The 22,560-nt window shown below is 52.7% G+C and overlaps 6 protein-coding genes across 6 annotated transcripts; 4 read left to right on the forward strand and 2 right to left on the reverse strand.

The window, feature by feature from the left end:
- Positions 1-2,140: 2,140 nt before the first annotated feature.
- On the forward strand, positions 2,141-4,732 carry B0T26DRAFT_515412 (uncharacterized protein). Its single transcript, XM_060435444.1, has 2 exons — positions 2,141-2,488; positions 2,562-4,732. Exons 1-2 carry the CDS (start codon positions 2,293-2,295, stop codon positions 4,646-4,648), a joined length of 2,283 nt encoding a protein of 760 aa, XP_060290694.1. The 5' UTR covers positions 2,141-2,292; the 3' UTR covers positions 4,649-4,732.
- Positions 4,733-5,977: 1,245 nt separating this feature from the next.
- B0T26DRAFT_658235 (uncharacterized protein) lies at positions 5,978-6,812 on the forward strand (the record flags this gene model as incomplete). Its single annotated transcript, XM_060438850.1, has 2 exons — positions 5,978-6,216; positions 6,311-6,812. The coding sequence occupies 2 exons, from the start codon at positions 5,978-5,980 to the stop codon at positions 6,810-6,812; spliced, it is 741 nt and encodes a 246-aa protein (XP_060290695.1).
- A 347-nt stretch (positions 6,813-7,159) lies between these two features.
- On the reverse strand, positions 7,160-8,360 carry B0T26DRAFT_657170 (uncharacterized protein; the record flags this gene model as incomplete). Its single annotated transcript, XM_060438763.1, has 3 exons — positions 7,160-7,437; positions 7,541-7,930; positions 7,976-8,360. 3 exons carry the CDS (start codon positions 8,358-8,360, stop codon positions 7,160-7,162), a joined length of 1,053 nt encoding a protein of 350 aa, XP_060290696.1.
- Positions 8,361-13,581: 5,221 nt separating this feature from the next.
- Positions 13,582-15,201, forward strand: B0T26DRAFT_658455 (uncharacterized protein; the record flags this gene model as incomplete). Its single annotated transcript, XM_060438871.1, has 2 exons — positions 13,582-13,898; positions 13,953-15,201. 2 exons carry the CDS (start codon positions 13,582-13,584, stop codon positions 15,199-15,201), a joined length of 1,566 nt encoding a protein of 521 aa, XP_060290697.1.
- Positions 15,202-16,025: 824 nt separating this feature from the next.
- Positions 16,026-19,661, reverse strand: B0T26DRAFT_744521 (uncharacterized protein; the record flags this gene model as incomplete). Its single annotated transcript, XM_060444423.1, has 10 exons — positions 16,026-16,100; positions 16,137-16,306; positions 16,343-16,534; positions 16,568-16,702; positions 16,751-17,220; positions 17,257-17,330; positions 17,415-17,837; positions 17,910-18,344; positions 18,375-19,564; positions 19,646-19,661. 10 exons carry the CDS (start codon positions 19,659-19,661, stop codon positions 16,026-16,028), a joined length of 3,180 nt encoding a protein of 1,059 aa, XP_060290698.1.
- Positions 19,662-21,112: 1,451 nt separating this feature from the next.
- Positions 21,113-22,457, forward strand: B0T26DRAFT_757333 (uncharacterized protein; the record flags this gene model as incomplete). Its single annotated transcript, XM_060446234.1, has 4 exons — positions 21,113-21,398; positions 21,462-21,648; positions 21,702-22,194; positions 22,251-22,457. The coding sequence occupies 4 exons, from the start codon at positions 21,113-21,115 to the stop codon at positions 22,455-22,457; spliced, it is 1,173 nt and encodes a 390-aa protein (XP_060290699.1).
- Between the last annotated feature and the right edge of the window lie 103 nt (positions 22,458-22,560).

The following is a 22,560-nucleotide window of genomic DNA, read 5'->3' on the forward strand; positions in this document are numbered from 1 at the left end:
CCATCCATAAGTTGCAAACCCGACCATCTGATACGTTTTGAAGCTTATCTTATCATTATACATAAATTATTTGGAGTTTGACTACACTAACATTCAGTTTGGGTGGGCTAGGCACCTTGCCACCCGATCGTCCAGGACCTGCCAAGCATCGAGCTCGGCAAATGGGAAGACGTTGACCGACAAAGACTCATCGCGTCACTCATATTCATGGCTTACCTGCTGCACCCACAGCAGAACGCATCTCGAACACTGCTCAAGAATCGTGTCATGAATGTTCCTTGTGAAATGAGGTAGCGGATTGCTGACTGGAGACTCGAGCACAAAGGCAAGAAACATAGGGAATGGGAAAATAATCGCCCCAATAGAGCCATGGCCCGCCCTCACGACGAGGGCCAATTGTATACAAGAAGGGACAGTGACCACCCTCTTCCCTCCTCTGAACTCCCTAGCCGCTCTATCTCACTCAAACCTGCTCCCCCCCCCCCCCCCCCACAACAATCGGGTTGAGTATCGACAAGTCAAAGTCGTGACTAGTAAAACCGGTATCGCTCGCCATATTCCGCTTGGCAGCTCTGAGGCTGTGGTATCTGGCCTCAACAACATTCGGCACAGCATTCGCAGCAATCGGCACAGCACTCGCAGCCCTCCTCGCAGACAAAGCAACAGCACAAGGCTGCCAGGCAGCCCTGAAGACATCCCCCACCACCACTCTTTCGGGGGGCAGGTTGCTGCTGGTACTGCATTTGACCCTGTGGTGGGTAATAGCCCTGCGGCTGCGGTGCGGGATACGACTATTAAACCACAACTATGGTCAGCACAAATCTTTACGAAGACTACGACCGTGGCGACTCACGGCCTGAGGATACTGAGGGTAGCCCTGTGGAGGGGGCGGGCTGCCGTAGCCCTGATGGGCCGGCGGGCCTTGCTGATAGTATTGCTGAGCAGACATTATTGCTTGGGCTCTAGGGACTTGAAGGGAATGTTTTTTTTTTTCCAAATTCTGTATCGTCGGGAGAAGAAGGGAAGAAGTTTGAATTTAGGAAGCTGATATCCGCCACAGAAGCTGGGCTGCCAGGGTGAGGTCAAGCGCCAAGAATCTCGACGGTGGTGTGGAGGAGTGAATTTGGATGGGGGTGGGGAGAGGCTTGGACGCGGGAGGGGAAGGCCCCAAGTGACGTGGCCTATAAATGATCAGCAAGGGAGCCCGCGCAAGCGCTTGTTCGGACGACCTTTGGCGTCCTGCCCGGAAATCGGCGGGGCTGGAACGCAAACTCGTGTCGGTGAGGAAACTACGGACTCCTTTTCAGGAACTGGTTTCACTTCCCCTGTGGAATAGATGTGACGGCTCCCATCCCTCTGCGTGGTTTCCTTTTCCGAACCTGGTATTAAGTTCGTCGAGCGACTTCCTAAATTAGTTGAGGCCGCCAATTGCCGGTTCACATCTAACCAGGTGTAGTACCTGAGTATTCTAGGAAGTACGCATGCGTCTTCCCAAGTTTGCCTTCGCCTAGTAATTGCGCCTGAAATATGTAAGGTAGGTATGTGTATGTATCATAAGTTTTGCGTTAGCGCGAGCGAAAGGACAAGCTTTCGCCACACTGCACGATTTTGGCACTCCCGCTTGGTAGGTCCCGTGCGTTTGCTCTGCGCCTCGGCCTACGGAACTAGTCGTTCTCCAATATCTGCTTTGTTACCCACACGGAACAATTTATGCACGAGGAGGATTGGCATCCCAACTAGGTACCTATTCAATGAGCAACATAGATAGTGGAATACGGAGTCACGTAACATTAAGCCTCAATCTCTCTCAAGGTTTCAGGTACTAACCCATAGGTACCTTATAAAGTTATATAATATATTTATTAAACTTATAATATTTACGTATAATTAGCTTATCGCGCTTAAATAGATCCTAGTTTTGTACACTCTCTTCCAAGCATCCCCAAAGTCAATCAAATCCCATGGTCGAATTGTGCTGTGTTTTAGCTAAGTTTGTATTGGACGAGTGGATACGGCATGTTCTGTATTAGCTAGTACATACTCCGTAAAGTGCATACGTTTCTCAAGGTAATGTATGTACAGTACCTTATGTACCCCCTAGGCAGTTCCTTGCCCAGGAAGTTCAATGCCCCACCTCGCACAGCCTTCCCCGTCTTTACCTGTGCTGGGAAAGCTCCCTCCGCCTCCACTGCCTTGGTAACCTCTCATAACTACACCAGGTCCCTCGTTTAGTTGCTAGGTTTCTATCTTGGGCCACGGACACTTTGGCAGGTTGTCCATATCTCTTTAAAAATGGCGTCGCTGAATTTGTCAATCAACGGTCCATCGATTAAGAGCAGCTACCGAGGAGTCGTCGATGGCCCTGCTCTTCCCGCAAGCCCGCCCACCTTCGCCCAGTGGGCCCTCTTTTCGGTCCAGGCGCCGCTGATGAATGCTTTCCAAGACGGCGGCGCAAAAGAGAGCGTCCTCAAGGTCGAGAGCACTGGCGGTAAGCACTGCGCGTCTGTGTGTTTGGACGGAGACTGTTAGGCTAACTGCTACCTAACTCAACCCACCCGTAGACGGCGAGCTTGCCGATCTCGTCGAAGACTTCAACGAAGGTCGCATTCAATTTGCTTTCGTCAAGGTCAAGGACCCGAACAGTGGACTCCCCAAAAATGTCCTTATTGCTTGGTGTGGCGGAGGTGTCCCCGAGCGCACAAAGGGGTATTTTACGAGCCATGTTGCCGCCGTCGCGAAGATCCTTCACGGTTATCACGTTCAGATTACGGCCCGATCCGACAGCGACCTCTCTCCCGAAGACATTCTACAAAAGGTCTCTGACGCTTCCGGCGCAAAGTACACAGCAGGAGGCTCGTCTCCTTTCCTAGCTGCATCTCTACCCCCAGTTTCCAAAAAGCCCGTTTTCTCCCCGACCACGTCCGGTTCTGGAAGTTCTTTCAATCCTCTCATTGCCTCCCGTGGCCAGAGGCAGGAAAATGTCGACCAAGATGGCTGGGGGGATGATGCGCCACAGGTCACAAGAAGCGAGCTTGAGAAGGTTGAATCGGCGTACAAGCCGACCAAGGTGGACATGGCCAGCCTGAGAATGAACAGGGATGACTCTCGTTTCGACAAATCACCCAGGCAGGACGACCAATCTGTCAACATCGTCAAGGGTGCATACCAACCGGTGGGCAAGATCGACATTGCCTCCCTCCGTTCTCAAGCGAAGAGCGCGCAGGACGACCGTCCAAATATCGTTAAGGGCGCCTATGAGCCCGTGGGGAAGGTTGACATTGCTGCCATTCGAGCGAGAGCCCAGCGCCCTGCTGAGTCCGAAGAGGAGACGGCGACTCTTAAGAATCTCACGGAGCGCAATGCCGGGCTTTCCCAGGCAGAACGCCTTACCGAACTGCCCAGGCCCAAGGTGGCTAAGAAGTTTGGTGGTTCCTCTTTTTCGGGAACTAAGGCTCCCACTCCCATAGGACTTGGGCTAGGAGGTCCCTCTGTTCCGGTTGCACCGCCAATTGGCGCTGCCAGCAGGACATTTGCCGACGAAGGCGGTAAGACACCGGCTCAGATATGGGCCGAGAAAAAGGCCAAGCAAGCCACTACGGTGATCAAGCCGGGCCCTGCTGTCTCTCCGTCCATCGCGTCACCGATCGCTGCTCAAAAGAGTGGGAGTGAATGGAAGAGTGGCTATGCTGGTAAGAGCTGGGCGACGGTGCAGACCGCAAACTTTGCTCGTGGCGGCGTTGAAACGTACGAAACGGGCGGAGCTGAGCATTCGGACCCCGGCGCCCCTGCCTCTCCGGGTGCTGGTATCTCCGCGCTGCGTGACAAATTCAAGGATACGGTGCCGATAGGGAGCGTTGTCCGGTCAGCACCTAGCGTGACAACTTCTCCTGAGAATGAGCCGACATGGCCACCTCCGCCAATGGGAAGCCGACCATCGGGCGGCTTTGCGCCCCCCGGTCTCCCACATCGTGCCGCCGTTAATCAAGAAGAAGAGGTAGAGGCTGAGCAGACGGAGGCCCTTTCGGCACCATCCGGTGCCTATGAGGAGCGTGGGTCTTCTCCTGTTCGGATTGCGATTCCGGTTTCACGCAGCGCAGCGGTTGATCTCGAGCCCCCGGCCGAGAGACTCCCCCCCCGGCCGGTTCCTGTCCCACAGGATCTACCGAGAGAAAATGAAATTCCCGCGAAAGAAGAGACGCATAACTCAAGAGCCGCAGCTGAGGCAGTTGCCAACGAGTCTGCTAGCCACCATACCGATAGTCACGCTCCTAGTGGCGGTGGCAAACGAGCATTGATCCAGTATGACTATGAGAAAGCTGAGGATAATGAGATTGAGCTTCGTGAAGGCGAGTATGTTGAGAACATTGAGATGGTGGATGAGGAATGGTGGATGGGCACCAACTCTCAGGGCGAGAGTGGTCTTTTCCCTAGCAACTATGTTGAGCTTATTGCCGATGATGACGACGACGCCGGTGCCGACCAGACAGCCACCCCAGCAGTTACTCACCAGGTATCTGCTCCCGCTCCTGTTACCACCCCTGCCGCCCCTACCGCGGCAGTACAACCTGAGCCCATCAATGATACTGCCGGAGCAAGCACTGCGACAGCACAGTTCGATTATGAGGCTGCGGAAGACAATGGTATGTGACTGCCCTTGTCTAATATGCTCCTGGCCAAACCTGTCCTACTTGTAAGCTGATGATGTTGTAGAGCTTAGCTTTCCCGAAGGTGCCAAGATTACCAATCTCGAGTTTCCGGACGAGGACTGGTGGTTTGGGCACTATAAGGGAGACTCCGGCCTGTTTCCTGCCAATTATGTTGAGCTTGACTCGTAGTCTAACCTTTCATTGTCGACACTGTCGAATATTGGCTGAGGTCAGACGGCAATTGTGCAGTAAACCCCCCCCTCCCCCCTATTTCTACTTGGACATCGAGCAGATTATGGGACGATCTTGGTACTTCTCTTTCATGAATTCATCCTTTAGTGGGCAGAAAATTTTCCCCTGTTGTTGTGTAGTTTGATACCTGCTCGTGGTCCCCTGCTAGCCAGCTTCATTTGCGGGACAAGAAACAAAATAGGCGAAACTACAATTGTGTTCTGTAAAGTAGGTACCTATATGTATGTACCTATGTAGGCTAGGTCGTTTGAAAATTTAGACTCGATGTGTTTATTACAGTGTAGCGAATGCTGTATGGTCGCTACCTTAGCTGGGTATTTATATTGAAATTATTATCTCCTACCTTGAGTAACTATATTTATTTGTTTATTTATTCAATTTAATTATTAACAAAGCGCGTGATGTTGGAATGACAAGGTCATCCGTGCTAGTCACTGTAGTAACCGCTACGAAAGGGTGGGGTGGTGGTGTTGATCGTATTCTTCTATGTCTACCAAAAGGATCACGAACCACGAGGACACGAAGGCGCTCAATCAGGGGCCCCGCGGTCACGTGTTGCGCCACGTGCTGGGCGGATGTGGCCCGTGCGCTGGCATGATCCTTCCGCTGTTTTACCAGTTAGACCAATCACAGACAGCCCTGCATTTGCATAAGCTTGATTAAGCCGCGTAACCCTGATTGATCGGTAATTCCTGCACATGAGAATGAGTTAGTTCCTAATTCTTCCGGTATCCTACAAAAGGTACCTAGTACCGTGAATCATCACCAATGTAACCCCTGTATCGTGTGTGTTACAGTCATGAATTACGCATAGGCCCGGCCGAGATTTGGCTTTCCGCCACCGTTCGGTCGAATTTTGGAAAGAAAGATACGGAGGTACAGTACCGCATGGAGAGGATACGATACTTTACTGTGTACTCCGTATTCCTCATATCGCATGTATGCCGAATACTTATTCTTACTGTACATACACATATACGGTATAATACTGTAAGTGCAGTCCTGAACTAAGTTGAAAGCCACCTGTGATCTCGAATGGAGGCAACGGCGTCATTCTTCTTCCCGACCTAGCGACTGCAATGTATTCACACACGCCGCCTGCCCCCCCGCCGAAGCCACCGGGGAGCCACGACACAAGTCGCCTGGGCACACCGGCAGGGTTACGACAATCGTCCCAGCCTCCGCCGCCGCCCGAGGCCAGCGTCCGTGCAGGGGACAATGGCGCTGCCAGCTCGTCCTCGGCGGTACATGTTGCACAGCCGCAGCATTTTGATGACCCCGGGGAACAATGGCTCCCAAAGTTCCTACAGGACAAGTCGTAGGTGTTTCCCACCTACATCATCTCTCCCGCGACGAGTGAGCTTGTTGATATTCGAGACGGCTAACTAAGCACCTGGGCATCTACCCAACAGCAAGCAGGATCTCGCCGAAATCCTCTCTAGCCCGGCGCTTCTCTCAGCGCTGACACACTCACCTCAGACCATCCACCCCTCGTTACGGGTCTCACACGACACTCTGCAGGTGGCATTAGCAGAGAACATGGAGCGCGCAGCGCACCTGCTAGACCTGGAGTCGCGCCTTTCTCACCAGCGCTCATCCACCCAAGCCCAGCTACTGTCCACCCATGCCCTTGAGCGGCAGTGGCGAGCCAAACAGGCCGATATGGACCATGCCCTGGCGCCATTCGCACCGGCAAGCTTGTACCAACGTTTGGGACAGGGTGTGCAGGAGCAGGAAAGCGTGTGTTACGCGCTCGAAGAAAGTTTCCTTGAGGGAGAAGGAGATGGGGCACTCGCCACAGAGCGGGAGGCCGCAGAATGGGCCAAGAGATACAGAGAGGCAAAGAAACTATATTATCTGCGCCAGGAAAGGAAAGAGAGATGGGACGAAGGGCGTGTTGGCGGGTGGCGCTGAAGTCTACATCTTATATCTTATCAGCCGGATGGACTTGAAAATTTAGTTATTGTTCCCATCGGTCTTGGTGTTGGGATGCCCGTATCTCGGTCGTCTGAAGAAGTGATCTATGCTGATATATATAGCAGTACAGCCGAGGAAGAGAGGGTTCTAGGCTTTATCGCGCGGTAAAACGACGCTTTCTCCAGCATAAGAACAAGTGTACGGAGGTTTTCACTCGAGAACCCAGACGTTGATGGGCCTAGAAAGCCCTTTGGCTGGCCAGGCTGCCTATGCAAAAAGCATCAAATCTTCCCAGCAAAATAAATCGGCATTGTGATAATTGGTCTATGGACCAACCAATATCACTATAGGAGACTGAATGGGCTCTTCTTCATTTCAGGACTCCGCGGACTCATAGGTAAAGCAAATAACTCCTCCTCGGTAGTGTCATCGCTTCTGCCAACTGCTGCTGTGGACAAGCCACTTCCGACGATAGCGTCCAGCGAAGCAACGGATGCGTTTCCGGAAGGTTTTGCGGGTAGCCGGCCCCCGGAATTAGCAAACGACGAGACGGCTGTGTTTGAAGGATTGGCGGAGGCGGTCGTGACAAGAGGTCGCGCTCGCGGCTGTGCACTTTTCGCGGCTTTGAAATTTGAATCAGATAATCAGCAACTGACAATACCATGACACCTTATTTCGTGTTGCACTGTATGCTTGTACGGAGTGAATTCCAAATGCGTGCATACCCTGTGTAGCAGCCGCAAGCTCCAAAGGGCTTGTGGCAAGTCTAAGTCCCCGTAGCTTCTCGCCCAGTCTCCCCCCGATCGGACTCCGTGGGCTGGCAGGGCTGACTGGGGTCTGGGGAGTGTGCAGTCTCGTCGGCTTGGGTATTCCCTGCTGGGGCGCAAGCCCAAAATGGTCCACTATCCACTGACGTTCTTGTAATGCCATTTCAAGCCCCACGCTTTCGCCGTTGTCCTTTAGCTCGGCCGCGATCTCGGCCTTCAGCTCAGCCAGGCGCTTCTTTGCCCATATTGTGTGAAGCACGCCGCGTTGACCCGCCTCCTCGGCGCCTCCTAACTCGGCAAGGAAAATAGCCGGCATCGGCTTTGTGTGCAGCACAATATTCTCATGTGCTCCGGCCCCGGCTTCGGTTCCGTCTCCGATTCCGATCCCGGTACCACCCTTGGGTGTTATGCTGACGAGTGCCGGGACTGGGGCTCCTGGAGGAAGCAGAAAGTACACGCGACGTGTTTTGCCGTTAGCATCGGAGTCGGCATCGCGGATCGGGAGGACCGCCTCCTTGCCTTCCCACGACACCTCCCAGTCAATCTCACTAGCCTCCTTTGGCCCTCTTATCTCTTGCTTCTCAGTCGGCTCGACTTGTGCCGCAACGACCGTGTCCCATTCGACCATAAGAATTTTGGTACCTTCGTTGCCCTTGCCCGTTTCAAATTCGAACCGGGAAAGCGCAAGGCCCGATGAGGGCGAGGTCGGTGTTTCCACAACGTCCAGGGACTCGGCTGGTACATCTACCTCCACTGGCGACCTGCTCGGGGAGGACATGTTAGTGGTGGGGCAGGGCCTACAGTCCCAGCACAGCTCGTAAATGGCCAAGTACTACTCGATCAATCAATTGAGACGTTGGTCGGGGTTTTTGGGCCAGTTCAACCAGATGTCCGCCACGCCAGGAAGGTTGAACGAAGCAACAGAGCGGTCACGTCGGTGCTCTGCTGGAAACAGCGCCGATGCTGCGCCGGGGTGTTGCGCCAGAGACCCTGCAAGCGGAGCACAGTTAGATGGTCGTTCGGAGTCTGGTTTCGCTGTTGAGGGCGGTATATCTCTCGACAGCTTGCCAACGCTGACAAGAGGAGATGGGCTGGCTCGTTTACTGCAGGGCCGGTGCTCGTGTGGGGCAATGGTGAGTTGTGATGGTGATCAAGTAGGTAAGGTAGGCAGGTAGGTTATCTGCGTAACCCCGCCTTGAGGCTCCCTATTTAGAAAGGGTGCAGGGAAGTTGCCAGCAAGCTATTTGGGGAGGCGATAGTCGACGCTGCTGCATGCCAGACCCTAGAAGATCATGATGCTCTACGTGGGTAGTGGTGTACAAGCATGGCTTTACAGCTGCTGATGATGGAGTGTCGGTGCTTCGTAAATGGGAAAGGGGTGTATCGCCCAGCTAAAACCCCCAACCCCGGGCACTTGGGGTCGCGATTCGCTGGGGCATTGAGATCCAAAATCCCAGCTCAATGCCGCACGAACCAAAGCTGGCTGAAGACAAGAAGCCTTGGCTTAATCACCTACAGCACGCGTACTCCGTGAGGGGGGTATCTGGCTGTATGTATATGCCAAGAATGGTAGCCAATGGCCATAAACCGCCCAAAAACCAGACGCCAGTTCGGGATTAGAACTTTGGGGCTTGCTGTAAGGATACCTAAGGTACCTTCACAGGTATCTAACCAGTGATGATAGAATGAATGTGTGGGGGGGGGGGGGTAATTCAGAATGTATGCAGTACCTGAGGTGTGGGAGACATTAGGCATCCTAAAAATAAGAATTTTACGGGATATGCGTGCGTACACACCTAAGGTACTGTAATGTAGGTAAGGTACCGTGTATGTACAGTATACCGTACAGACTTCAACATGATATATACCCTACCTTACCTGTGCAGTGCTGTCTTTCTATCCTTACTAGGTAGGTAGGTAAGTATTGAAGGCATACTAGTCGTGGTAGGACTGACTGGGTATGTACATACAATAACTACCTTGGTACCTATGGATGTAATAGTAGGTAACGCGATGGCTCTCCTCCTAGCGCCAAATGTGCAGCGGCGAAAGTAAAGCTAACTACTCCGTACTAACTTCTACAAAAGGCTCAGTAAACGGAGGAAGGGTAGAGCGGCGATTTTCACTCGTCAGTCATAACAGTGAGTTCTCGTGACTAGTCTCGATTCTCTCCCCTCGTTCCAGAATATTTGCCCTCGGGCGTCTTCCAACGCTTAGTCTAAGATACACGTGTAGGGGCACGAACAACGAATAACAACAGTGCCAAACCCACTATTTCTAGGCTCTACTTGAATAGGCACCGGGCGATGTAATTTCCATCTAACAATTACCAAGGTAGTACTCCGTACTTGTGGCTTGACAACCACTAGGGTCGGGACAACAGACTCTGGCTCCTTTCTCAGATTCGCGTCCTTGGAGCGGGCACCGAGTGATCTGAAGCCGCCTGTTGGCGAGTGGGTGTTTTATGCTGACTTGCTGCTCTGCTATCCACACACTCGATACGTGGTCTCAGTTTCATTCTCGGCGTTTTTCTCAGGCCTCGACATGTCGGCAAAGAAACTTTGGTAGCCTATGGAAAGGCCGATATCTCACAGCAGTACCTTGTCTGCATGTCTGCTCCTAGAAGCAGCCAGCGAGCCATTAAAGTACGGTATATGGCACAGTGACGGTCCTCTTCTTAGAAACTAATTAGTTAAGAAGCACCAGATCTCGTCTCGGCTACTTCGATATAAAATTCGGGTTCTCCCTCCTGCTCTCTGAGCCGTATGCTCTAGGTCACCCTCGGTTGGTTATAGGCGCACCGGGCCTAGGTGGCCCTTTGTCAAATATGGCACGGTATTGCTCCCACATCAATGTAAGAATGGAGAAAGCACTATATTTCCGTCTATCACGTAACTTAGGGACGTGAACTCGGTCGTACGTGAAAAAAAAGGTATCTACTAGCCAACAGTAAGGTGTGAGCTGACGAGAAGCAGCGCCTACAGAGTTACGCAAGTGTTGAGTTACCGAGGTATAATATCATCAACATATAGAAACGGATAGGGAGCTCCAGGTTTAGTACTAACTCGACGGGAAACGGGAAATTGGAAAGAGGCTTGTGAGAAGGAGGAACCCATGGTTGTTAACCCGTGACGTAGAGCAACAACCGTTAAGAATGAGTGTTCGACTATGGGTCGCCTGATAAGTCCTGTTCTTTCTCTTAACTTTCCATGGCCGTGTGCTTGGTCGAGGCATGGGCGGGCTGTTTTCCTCTAGGCAGCGTGCATGTGTTTACCTAGGTAGGTGTCTATGTATGATGGGTTGACTACTACTAGTACTACACTAGGTATGTATGTCTGTGTGACGGTAGTACTTTTGCAAGTCTCGAACTCTATCTGCTAGGGAAGGAGGGGATATAAGTAGTGCCAGGTATATTAAGTAGCATGTACATACATAAGACTGCTAGGTAGAGAAAGGTCGCCCTATGCACTATAATCACACAGAAAAAACGATGTGAAATCCTTCGTGGCCCTCGTGCGCAGAAGCCTCATAACTGGTGGGTATCCGTACCTCATCTTGCTATGCCCGAGTGTGCCCTATATGTATAGCAGCCACGTATTCTCGTTGCTCGATCATATCGAGTATAGATGTATACTTATCGAATACTGCCGAAGACTCGAAGCATTCGACAAGTGTCGTCTAGGAGCGAGCCATGTCCCCGAATTGTGATACCAGGTGGCATGGAACAGGACCTAGCGAGGATCGGCACTCGATAGCCAACAGGAATGCTGGCAGGGACAGCTTTGCTTTCATTTTAATTGCACCGTAGTGGCACGCCGTACTGTAAACCCGATTTTAAGTCCATGCAGACGTCGTGAAAACGGTTGGCAAGGTCAAACGTCTTCCTGAAAACCTTTAGCCCGTCCATCACCTCAACCATACCTATCTTGTGAACGTGCAAATAACACCTACCTACTCGAGTGAACTCGCACAGCTACTCGAGCGAGGTAAGTGGTTATGTGTATACTGTACCTACACACGTGAAGGTACAGTAGAGTACGGGGAGAATCCCAAGTACTTGCCACCTTGGCGCCTTGCATTACCGCAGAGCGTAACCAGTACCTGACATCGGTGGAAAAGGTATGCATTTGAGTAGGTAGGCTCTAATAGTTCAAGATTAATTCAGTACTGATAGGTAATGTACACATAGTACTCGTGGAGAGGTTCAGACGGATGCGACTGCTTACCATTCGTGCCTTATGGTCTAGGGCCTGGCCAAGGGGGCAAAAAAACGATTGAAGATGTGTAGAAAAACCACGAGAAGCCTTACATACTACATAGTCGAGGCAGAGGCAGTTGCCAGCGCCTAGGCTCCTACGCAGTACCTCCAAATGTTACTAGGGCAGAATACGAAGTATTTAGCAGCCAGCCCACCAGTGCAACATGGCAAATGGACAGGCGAGAGAATCGTGGGTGAAAGTCCAGATCTGGTAAAGGTGGTGCTTGAAGTGAGAGAGACTGCTGTGTTCTGCGTGCTTGTGAGCTCCTCTCCATCTTTCGGTCATTTTTTGCCTTCATTTATTGGCCACGGCTAAATTACAACAGCCCGCAGTCCTGCGGGGCCGTGATGGGAATAGTATCTTGCCGTACATGTACGACTGCTGTCGCCGGGCTTGTTTAAACTCGCTCTGTTCTAGTTAGTGCTACAGGTGTCTGGGTCGTATTGAGCACAAGCCCGAAGAAAGGGCCGGCTATCCAACTTGGGCTCCTTGAAAGTAATGGATACACAAGGCGGCCCAGGCGCTACCGGGCTGGGAAACAAGCACTGAGCAGGCCCGATTGAGACAGGGAAGCTGAGCGTCCTTGGGGCCTTCCCCCCAATGAAACGCCAGCAAACGGTCCGGGGGGCTCGCCCAACGATCGAGCGACCTGGGCGTGCGACAGATGGGTGATAGCGGAGTACCTCCTCCCCAAGCCACTCCCCACGGATTTGTGGGTACTCGGATCGCAACTTGTGCGGGCCCATCCAGTACCCCCCTCTTGGGGCGTCACCTGGTGGCTCGCATCTGCTGTGGGCTCTGGCCCGACTCCTCTCCACTATTACGCCGGCCAAACCGCCGTGGCCCATCCCATGGACCGTCGCCAGACTCTCACCATCAACGCCTCCCTCCCCCGGAGCTCATTTGCCCATCCCATCATCTCGCCGACCGCTGGCCGCAGACGACCGCGCTTTCACAGCAATCGCTAGTTTCTGCTTCTTTAGTTTTCAGCGGCCATTCATACACTGCTTAGACGTCTCCTCGACAGTGAGTGTCCGCACGTCGTTCGCCCCCCACGCTTCCAAAACAGGCCTCGATTCCTCCCTTCCCATTCCTCCCTTTTCGCCAGTCTACGTACCAGACCCGTTTCCTCTCTGCCGCCGGCCCTTGACGCTGAATTGATTGCCGCATCGCTAGACAACAAGCCCGCTGCTTTCCACTTCGTCGGCCTCCTGCATTCAACCATACATACCTCTAGCGAGCGAGCTCCCACCCATCCTCAATTGGTTTTCGGTTATTCATTGCCTTCCGGCGAATATTGCGGATTACTGAAGCACCCTGGAACGGACCTCCGTATTTCCCTGGGGCGCTACCATAGTTGCTAGGCTGCCGGTCGCATCTCACTCACCCCTTGCCTTGTTGTCAACAAGACTTTTTGGCGTGTGTAACACTCAAGGCCGCCGATTTCGACGACAATATCGGCGACGGACGGCTGCCGAACGCACGACGAGTGGGCACGCGCGCTCTCTTGTCGAGCGCCTTCCCGAACTTGTTACCACTATCGGTGTTACTTCTCCAGCTCAGATGATCCACCATGTTTGAGCTGCGACTTTCCTGCGTCTTTGATCCTCGCATATCGCCTCTTTTGCCGGCACAGTCCCAGTACATGACGACGGTCCGTCTGTAGCCCCCGCATGGTCTGTCCATCGTGTGTGGTTTGTTCCGAGTCCTGGTCGCGTTGCCCGCGAGCGGCCAGAAACAATGGACCCTCTCCACATCACCGAGTTCGGGTCCGATCGGTATCTGGAGAAGATCAGTCAGTCACATGCGAGTGCGACACAGTCGGAGATTCCCGTGGCCGGGAGATCTCCATCGCAGTTTATATTACCGTTTCGGGCGCCAAATCCATTAGATGCGGACGATTCCATTGTCAAGTCGGGCGACCAGAAACGCCTGGAGAAGAAAGGGTTTCTGGGATTTAGAGCCAAATTTCATACCAAAGGCACACCAGCTCACTCTGGCGTCGAGCCTCCAGAACGGCGGCCGTCACTAACCGAGACGACGACGACCAAACCAAGGTAAGTACTCATAAAATTGGTCCTACCAGCCACTGTCTGACATGAGTTTTGTAGTCTTCCATTCGATCAGCTGTTCCAGTTTCTACCAAACGAATTGCAGGTTGAAATAATAGCCTCGCTCCCCCTCTCCGACATATTGAGTCTACGATTAGCCTCAAGATCTCTCCACGCTTTAGTGTCGTTCAATGAGGCTCCTATTACACGTTATCATCTCGACTATCACGTTCCCGCTTACGCCAAACGTCTATATCCAATCTCTGGGGGAGCTTCTCTGAACTTTCATTATCTATGTGGGATATGGCATAGGCTTCACGTGGCAGCTAAACTCTCGTACTTAATGTGCGAGTGGATATCTAAAGAGCTCTTCTTGAGGAACACGGAGGAAAAGAAGAAAGAGTTTGCCCCACAGCGGGAACGGATGCGGCGCCGCCTGATCCCTCTGCTTCTTACAGTCTTCCATTTCTTCGAAACATACCGAGATCTCCACCTCCAGTATCTCACCAACCGCAACGGGAAGGGTTTGCTCAAGGAGCCCTATACGGTCAATCCCATTGAAACGCAAATTTTGAACATGTACGATGACCGGACTCTGCTCCGTGTACACGAGGCTTTTCCCCTGGTAATATCCTCCTTCTGCAGACGGCTTCGTCCCCCATCCTATGTCGGTCGGGTGGAGCGGTCGCTGAGGGGGTACCTCCGGGAAAAGCCGCCGGACGAAGTGCATGTCGCAATACTCTGTATTGGTGGCCTGCGAGAGGTTGAAAGAATTTGGGAAGTCAAGGGCTACAACACGCGGCGAGCAGCTGTGGACAACTGGTATAACTCAGTTACCCGGGATTTGGCTGACCCAGAGCAGCCAAAGAAACGGCGGGGCATGCTCGGGTTAAAACGTAAGAAATCATTAACATTGACTTTTGGAAAAGCCCATACAACCGAAGTTCCCCCCACAGCCCGGGCACCAGACGACTCATCCGCCATGAATGGAGACCCGGCGCGAGGTTTTGTCTTTAGCACAAGCTTGTCAGAAGGCATGCCCATGGGTTCTCTAACAAGAGATCAGCTCAAGATCCTCCTCCCGGACCTCCCTGTATTGCAGAAAATATGGTCCGAGACGGCTGAAGCGATGATTTTGGACCGGAAGGTTGTTGAGCGGTCCTCCGACATAAGGCGGAATGCTCAAATCCTTACCGATTTAATTCGGGAGGATGGTGTCGAAGACGAGGATCAATGGTGGTATGGTACTGGCGCTCCTGAATCTGTACGGCCAAATTTGGAAGCTATCGAGGAGGATCCATTAGAGTGAGCGGGTTATGTGCTCCGGTTTTCCCTGAGCGGAGAAGATGACAAAACGAGAGCATTTCAGAGTCTTGATACCCACTGACTAAGCAGCACGTCTCACGACAAAATGGACGGCTGGCCAGAGTCAGCATCTAATAATTTTAGTCAAATCAGTTTTCTCACCGAGGCATTTCCAGGCGTTTTCATTTTCTGTTACGGCGGCGATGCTTGTGGACTTTATCAGGTGTCTAGGGTACGATCCGGAAGGTTACAAGCTAGGCGTACTAGTCTGTGTCTGTTTTTCTTGTTATTGTTTTGGGGGCTGTATGGGTTTGCCTGTGCTAGGGCTATATTTATTTACATGGGAAAAGCAAGGATCATAGAATTACTTCTTCCCTGCCAACTCACGCCTTCTGCACAGTTGGCACACACAAGTCTTGAAATCTTGAAGTTTGTTTTGAATACTTATGCATTAATTGCCTATGGACCAAGTGCTTAGGGTCACGGAATCCCCACTTCCATTTAGTCCCTAATGGACAAGATTAGATACACTGACCTCACCATTAAGTGTGTCAGCGGACTCGAAACCTGAGTCGCATAATTCATATGATGCTCTATTCCATATTTTCTATTCAACATTGGCTGACGATCCCATCCGAGAATCTCAGGCGTACATACATGAACGACTATCGAGAGATAAACACAATAGAAAGCCCCGAAAACAACAATGTCATGATCATCTTCATAAGGTGGACCTATTTAACACCCCAGACCCCGTTCACTCCAAACCCTGAATGAGAAGACAAGGAGAGTGACACGGAAAGAAGAAAAAATAGAGGCCTCCACAGCCTACCTCCGTCCAACCCGATAATACCGCTCATTCCCCCCCAAGGTTGAATTATCAAAGTTCGACAGGGAGCCACTCTGGAAAGACGCGCCTTGGTTTGATGCTGCCCTCACGTTGGCTGTGTTGATGGCATAGCCCGTGCTTGCCAAGCCCAGCGTTGCTTGACTGCCAGAGGAATCCAGATTGCCAGCGTCGAAAAGATTCCATTCTGTTCCGGCATTCCCGGTAAACGCTTGGACGCCTGCTAGACCTTGCATGTTTTGGCTAGTGGGGTGGTTTGTACCTGATGTTCGCTGTGGTGCAGTGGTTGTAGTGGTACCAAACGATGGCGAGTGGTGAGGCAGGTTATGTGCACTACTCCCGCGGTACGTCGTGGCGCCAGTAGGTGTGACAGACTGGCCCCGCTGGGGACTGTATGAAGCACTCAAGCTTGCAGCTGAGGTACGATAACTACCATCGGTAGGGTTGAAATTGCTGCTTGTTGAAGCGGTAAACTGTGGTGCTTGGTGCGCTGTATATGAGGTATTCCCCGTGGAGCTCGTACCCAGCTGCTGCGGGTAGCGCTGTTGAGAACCCAGCTGTTGCTGTTGTTGCTGTTGTTGCTGCTGCTGCTGCTGCTGCTGCTGCTGCTGCTGCTGCTGCTGCTGCTGTTGCCCGTCGGGGTATTGTTGTTGCCCGCCTGGATATGACGGCTGGCTAGAGGAATATTGCTGCGTTTGTGACGTACCCGCTGAGTATGGTTGAACCTGTGAAATCTGGGAAATCTGTGCCGAACTTTGAGAGGGCGGCTGTTGAGTTGCAAATTGCTGCGGTTGTTGGTGTTGCGGTGGGGACGCCTGCGTTGGGGACGCGTAGTTTTGTTGTGGGTGGTGTTGCTGCTGGTTGTACTGTGTGCTAGGAGGACGATATTGGTTGTAGTGGTTTTGAGAAACCTTGGTCTGCTGCTGTGTTATCATCGGACTACCCGACTGTGATTTTGTCTGTTGTAGCTGAGGGTTAGGAGACCTGCTCTGGGCGGTAGAGGTGTGCTGCAGGTGTTGCGGTGGCGCTGGCGGCGCCGCCTGGTGTGGCTGCTCGTGCTGGTGTGGTTGCTGTTGGGAGGTTTGCTGTTGCTGCTGCTGCTGCGTTTGGTGGTGTTGATATTGGTGCTGCTGCTGGTGTAAGCGGCTGGCGAGAAGCTGCTTCGAATCTCCACGGCTTTGCTGTGGCGCTACCTGAGTTTCGGCTTCCGACTGTTGTTCTAACTGGGCCTGGAGCTGCGCTTCATAGTTTTCCATGGTAGGAGATTGAACTTCGAAGTGGCTATGCTGAGGAGAGTGGCCCGAAGCTATTGCTGAGTCTGCTGAGATAGGGGTGGGGCCTTGGGGTGGTATGGGTCTGGAAACCGCCACTGCTGCTGAATTCGAGGCTAATCTCGGGCTTGGATTTGGCGCCGAAACTGGAGACAGAGTCATTGTCGATAGAGCAGTTGGTTTTTCTGTAGCACGGGTCGCCGAGGCTTCGTTTTGCTTTCTTGAAGCTAATCTTGCATCTTTACCTTTTCGCTGGCGTTTTGGAGGCGGCGGGCCTATCGTTGCAGCTGGCCCCGTGGCCACCGTAGCGGGGTAGGTTGGGGGCGTAGGCAATGCGAGGCCATTGATTTGGGGCGATGAGACCATGTCACTATTTCCATCACCTATGCTTGTCTTCAGAGAGTTGACGTCCTTTCCAGACTTTCGTTTTCGTTTTTGGCCCGTGTTCGCGGGAGCCTTGGCTTGGGCTGGGCTGGCGGTTGAAGGCGTCGGGGGTGTTGGAAGTGTAAGACTCTGCCGCCCCTGAGAGGATTGTAGTGGCTGGGAGGATTCATAGCTATGAATCTGGCTCAATGATGGAGCAGAAGCCGTGACTGACTGGAACTGCGCCGAGGAATGACTAGGAGGTGGTGCCGGAACCGATACTCCAACGGGGAGCGCATCGGGAATCCCGCCTGACGCCTGAATATTGGTAGCCGACCCCTTTGGCTTTCCATTCTTTCTCTTCCTAGCCGGTGTTGCCGTCGCAGAATTCACAGCCGTAAATGCTTGGTTAGCCACTGGGCCCTGCAACTGAGGGGCCTGAGAGACCCCAGGCGAATGAAAGGCGATGGGTGCTTGTGGTATATGAGAAGACTGGGACGCCTGAGGCGTCTGGGATGTCGGGGGTGCTTGGGGTATCTGGGAGACATGTTGAGGTTTTCCAATCCGTACGCTCGACGAAGCCTGTGTGCGGGCATTGAGAACCTCAGAGGAGGCATTGGCCAAATCTTTGGGTCTGTTTTTAGAACCTTTCGGACGGCCTCTCTTCTTCGCACTAGCAGGAGCGTTGGGGGTGACATTACTATTAGTTAGGGCTCTCGGTAAAGCAGTCCTAACTGACGAGTTAGCTAGCTGGTGCTTCGGCATGGGTGCTTGCTGCCTCGCTTCCTGTTCCGGCTGCAATGAGGACGGATGACGTGGGCTCGCAGCTTGCGCGAGAAGCAACACATTCGCATCAACATCATCAGACAGGCCAACAACATCATCATCGACGTCAACCCAACTCTCATCAACAGCGTCTCCGAGTTGGAACTGATTTCCTCCAGAGGCCGTTTGTCCCTTCTTGATGCCCTTGTCCTTTCGAACTTTGGTAGCCTTGCTACCCTTTGGCCGGCCTCGTCTTCGTCTCATTGACTCTGAAACTTCAAACTGCCCGATAGGGCTCAGAGCTCGCTGGGTCGAGTTTCCACCCAGCCTTGGGAAAATCTCTGCTATCCAACCGACGAAGAGACTGCCCGAGCCGTTTGATTCTGCGCTCTGAGGAAATGCGCCGTCTGCTGGCGGGGGCGCCCCGGGGATACCTCCAAAGAAAGCCAAAGCTTTACATATCTGATCAACAACGAGGACAGGATGAAGACTCCGCAGGAGGGTCAGGAGTCGTGCCTGCTCGGACTTAGTCTCTTCGGAATCTAGAGGTGACCGGCGGCTAGTTGGATTAGTCGGGGGCGCGGTGGTGAGCCCAGGGATGAAAGGCTTGTCTGCCATCTCATCGGGAAGATGAACAAACCGACTCCTCCGAAGGGAAACGTATCCGTTCTCGAAAGCGCGCTTGGCAGCCAGCTCGGTGCTCTCACTTGTACGCTTCGCCTGAGCATCACGCTCTGTCGCCTCGCTCCTCCCAGCCACATCCATGTGCATGACGCTAAAGTTACCCTTGGAGCCATCCGTTTTCCCTTTCAGCTTGCTGGGCACTGGGTTCCTGATACGGCCATCTCGATGAGGACCGCTCGCGGCGTCCTGCAGACTTGCCTCAGCGGATGTAAGCAGGCCAAACCCGACCGAAGAAGTTAGGGTAGGGCCGCCGCCGCTGCTGCTGCTGCTGCTGCCGCCGCTGGATGCTCTTGCCGCTACTGCCGCGTGGTTGGCCGATGGAGGAAGCGACGGCATTGAACCCGGCTTAGGAACCGGGATAGGAGTCACCTTTAAGGCAGCTGTAGGACGGCCCGGTACAGAAGGTCCGGTATCAGCCGGCCTGCCAGCTTTGGGGCCTTGATCCCAAAACCACTGTCAGCCATCGACAGATTGAGTTATGAGATTTCATTACTAGCTTGTGTTCCGCTCCCGCTTACCTGCATGTGTAGCCATTAGGCCAGGTCTGCCAGCACAGTTTTCAGAATAGCGGTTTCGTGGTGGAGAGAAAGTCGTCACCGGGTGGCAGAATGCTTCACGAAGAGTGCCGGAGCCGGCCAGGCGTCTGCAACGCGGCAGGTATCTTGATCGAATCTCAAATTACATAGTAGACATAAACTTGCTGAGGGAGCATCGTCGCATAAAAAGGGGCGCCAGAGACGATGGACGACGGGGCGTAAATTTTCGTGGAAGACCACCGTTGCAACTCCTTAACGTCCCGCGAGATGGGATCAGGTGCAGGGTAGAAGATGGACGCAATGCAAATACGTTGTTGTAACGATCGAAAATATGTCCGTCGGTAACTGGGAGACGTTTGCTACCCCCGGCGGTCGGGCGCTCTGACCGGCGGGCGCGAGGCGGTGACACAATGAAGTCACAAACTAAGCACCTCGACTCGGTCGTCGGAGAAGGTTAGGTATAGTATGGAATGCTTAAACAATTGGGTAATGTTGGATAGACCCCCACGGGCAGTGTCAATTTGAAATGGCAACATGCGCACGAATCCGGACACCTGGAGACGCCAGCGATACTTTCTCTCGACAAATAACTTGCGACGACGGCCAGCATCCAGCAGCTGAATGATCGTGGCGCCGGAAGGTGCTTAGTTGGCAGTCAGGCGCGGCTCGGCTAGTGTGACTACCGAAGGTACCCAGTATCTTCACTCACCCATGTAAGAAGTACACATACTTTGAGAACTTGCAATAGAGTTAAGGTAATGCCTTTGAGGCTTGGTAGTACTTGAGAGACCCTTGGAAAAGACCCTAAGCTTGGTGTGAAATCAAGTCCCTTTACCAGCCACGTCTCAAAACTAGCCTGGGTGCTTGGTACCAGGTACATGAAAGAGCTAAAGACCAATGTCGCAATAAATTCAGTCCCCCGCCTTCCCGCCCCTCTCCATTTCCATTGGCGGATCCTCCCCTAAACAGTTCCTACTGCCAACAACTGCCCTGGATACTTTTACTATAGTACTGAGCTCCTCTTTGTTGCACTCCACGGTTGCCTATCTGCCTCATCTCAAGAGTCCTAGTATATCCCATCCCGTGATAGCTTGGTATGGAAACTCCCCACTAGCTGAACTGAGATTCTTAGCATCATTAGTTCTCAATCTGCTTCTTGCTCTCAATCTTACTCTCGCCTTCCCCCTAGTCTCGTCGTACTTTCGCTCGCGCACAACCCTGCACAGGTAGTCACCACCTCGAGGTAGGTAGGCTTTCGGGATCGGTACGTTTACGTGTGCATCCCATGTTCCTGGCATCTGTGCTTTTGGGATAAATCTGTATTGCCCATTTCATCTTGCCATGTTACTGATAGGTGCAGCTGGTTGAAGTTGAGGCTGTCGCCAGCACGGGCAACGCAGTATCTTATTCAGTCGCAACGGGGATAATAAGGGCTCCGGTAAATTCGCCATGCCGGCAACTCGGTACATTTTTGTTTCCCTGCCTCTCAGGATCTTTGACGACGACCCACTGTCCGCATTGAGCGCCACGGTCGGTCGCGAGAATGGCGAGATGCTACCTTTTCCTGTGCCATCATTCAAAATTGGCACCCTGGACGCTCTAGTTCAACATGCGGATGATCTCTCAAAGCTGAGCTCGGGATGCGACGCTGTCGTTTCCAAGGTTGCCGACTCTTTAAGGGCCATTCTAGACGGAGACGAAAACAAGGCTGCAGAGCACAAGGTGGTCAATGACAGTACGTCGCAAGTCTAGGATCATCCAACCAGCCCGTGTCATATTTCTAATGAGAATTTCGTAGAGCCGACGGATCAGTACATGTGCAGTTTCCAGTGGAACACGGCCAGATATCGAGTTGAGCGCCCGTTGGGGGAACTCATAGATAACCTGCGGAAAGGGCTGCAAAACCTCGACGACGATCTGAAGGGAAAATTCAACCAGTACAATAGTGTCAAAGCCAACCTTGCTGCGTTGCAGAGGAGGCAGACGTATGCTTACGAGATTACGAGATGTGGTCGTGCCAAAGCTGACTGTTTGCTAGGGGAAATCTCGCGACCAAATCCCTTACACCTATCGTTGACCCAAGGCTGCTCGTGCAGGACTCCGAGTACCTAGAGACACATTTAGTCGTGGTCCCTACAAATGCGCGCAAAGATTTTCTCAAGAGCTACGAAACCATTGCGCCAATGGTTGTTCCTCGGTCCTCGGTCCAGGTTGCTCAAGACGACGAGTTTACGCTGTTTGCGGTTACCACGTTCAAAAAACACAGCATCGAGTTCCTCCAGAAGTGTCGGGAGCAGAAATGGACACCTCGACAATATAAATATGTCCAAGGCGGCAAGGAAGAAGAGCAGCGCGAGCTTGACCGCGTCGTTAAGGACGAGAAAAAAATACGGGAGGAAGCTCTATTATTAGGAAGAACCAGCTGGAGCGAGAGCGTCATGATCTGGGCTCATGTCATGACGCTTCGCGTATTTGTGGAGACGGTGCTGAGATATGGCCTACCTCTAGAGTTCGTGAGCGCTCTTATCAAGGTAATTTCCAAAGAAGCATTTTCCATTTTTCTTTCCCTCGGCTGACATACGTACAGACAACACCAAAGCAGGCAATAAAAGTGAAGGCATCCCTAGACTCGACGTATTCGTACCTTGGAGGTAACGCATTTGGGAGGGACAAGCGAGGGCGTGTCACTAAAGACGACGCGAGTTTGACATCCGAGATGGCTGCTGCGGGCTTGAGCGCGGGCGAAGGCAGCGAATACACGGCATATGTGTACTATGAACTAGAATTTCCTTAGATGTTGGCGAGAACCTTGTCATATGGGCGAGGTGCGATGAAGACCTCCGAGTATGCGTGGGGGTTCTCGATGACAGACGAACTATTTCGCCACCTCACGAGAC

The sequence above is a fragment of the Lasiosphaeria miniovina genome (assembly GCF_030549165.1).
Source record: "Lasiosphaeria miniovina strain SMH2392-1A chromosome Unknown B0T26scaffold_8, whole genome shotgun sequence".
Classification (NCBI taxonomy): domain Eukaryota; kingdom Fungi; phylum Ascomycota; class Sordariomycetes; order Sordariales; family Lasiosphaeriaceae; genus Lasiosphaeria; species Lasiosphaeria miniovina.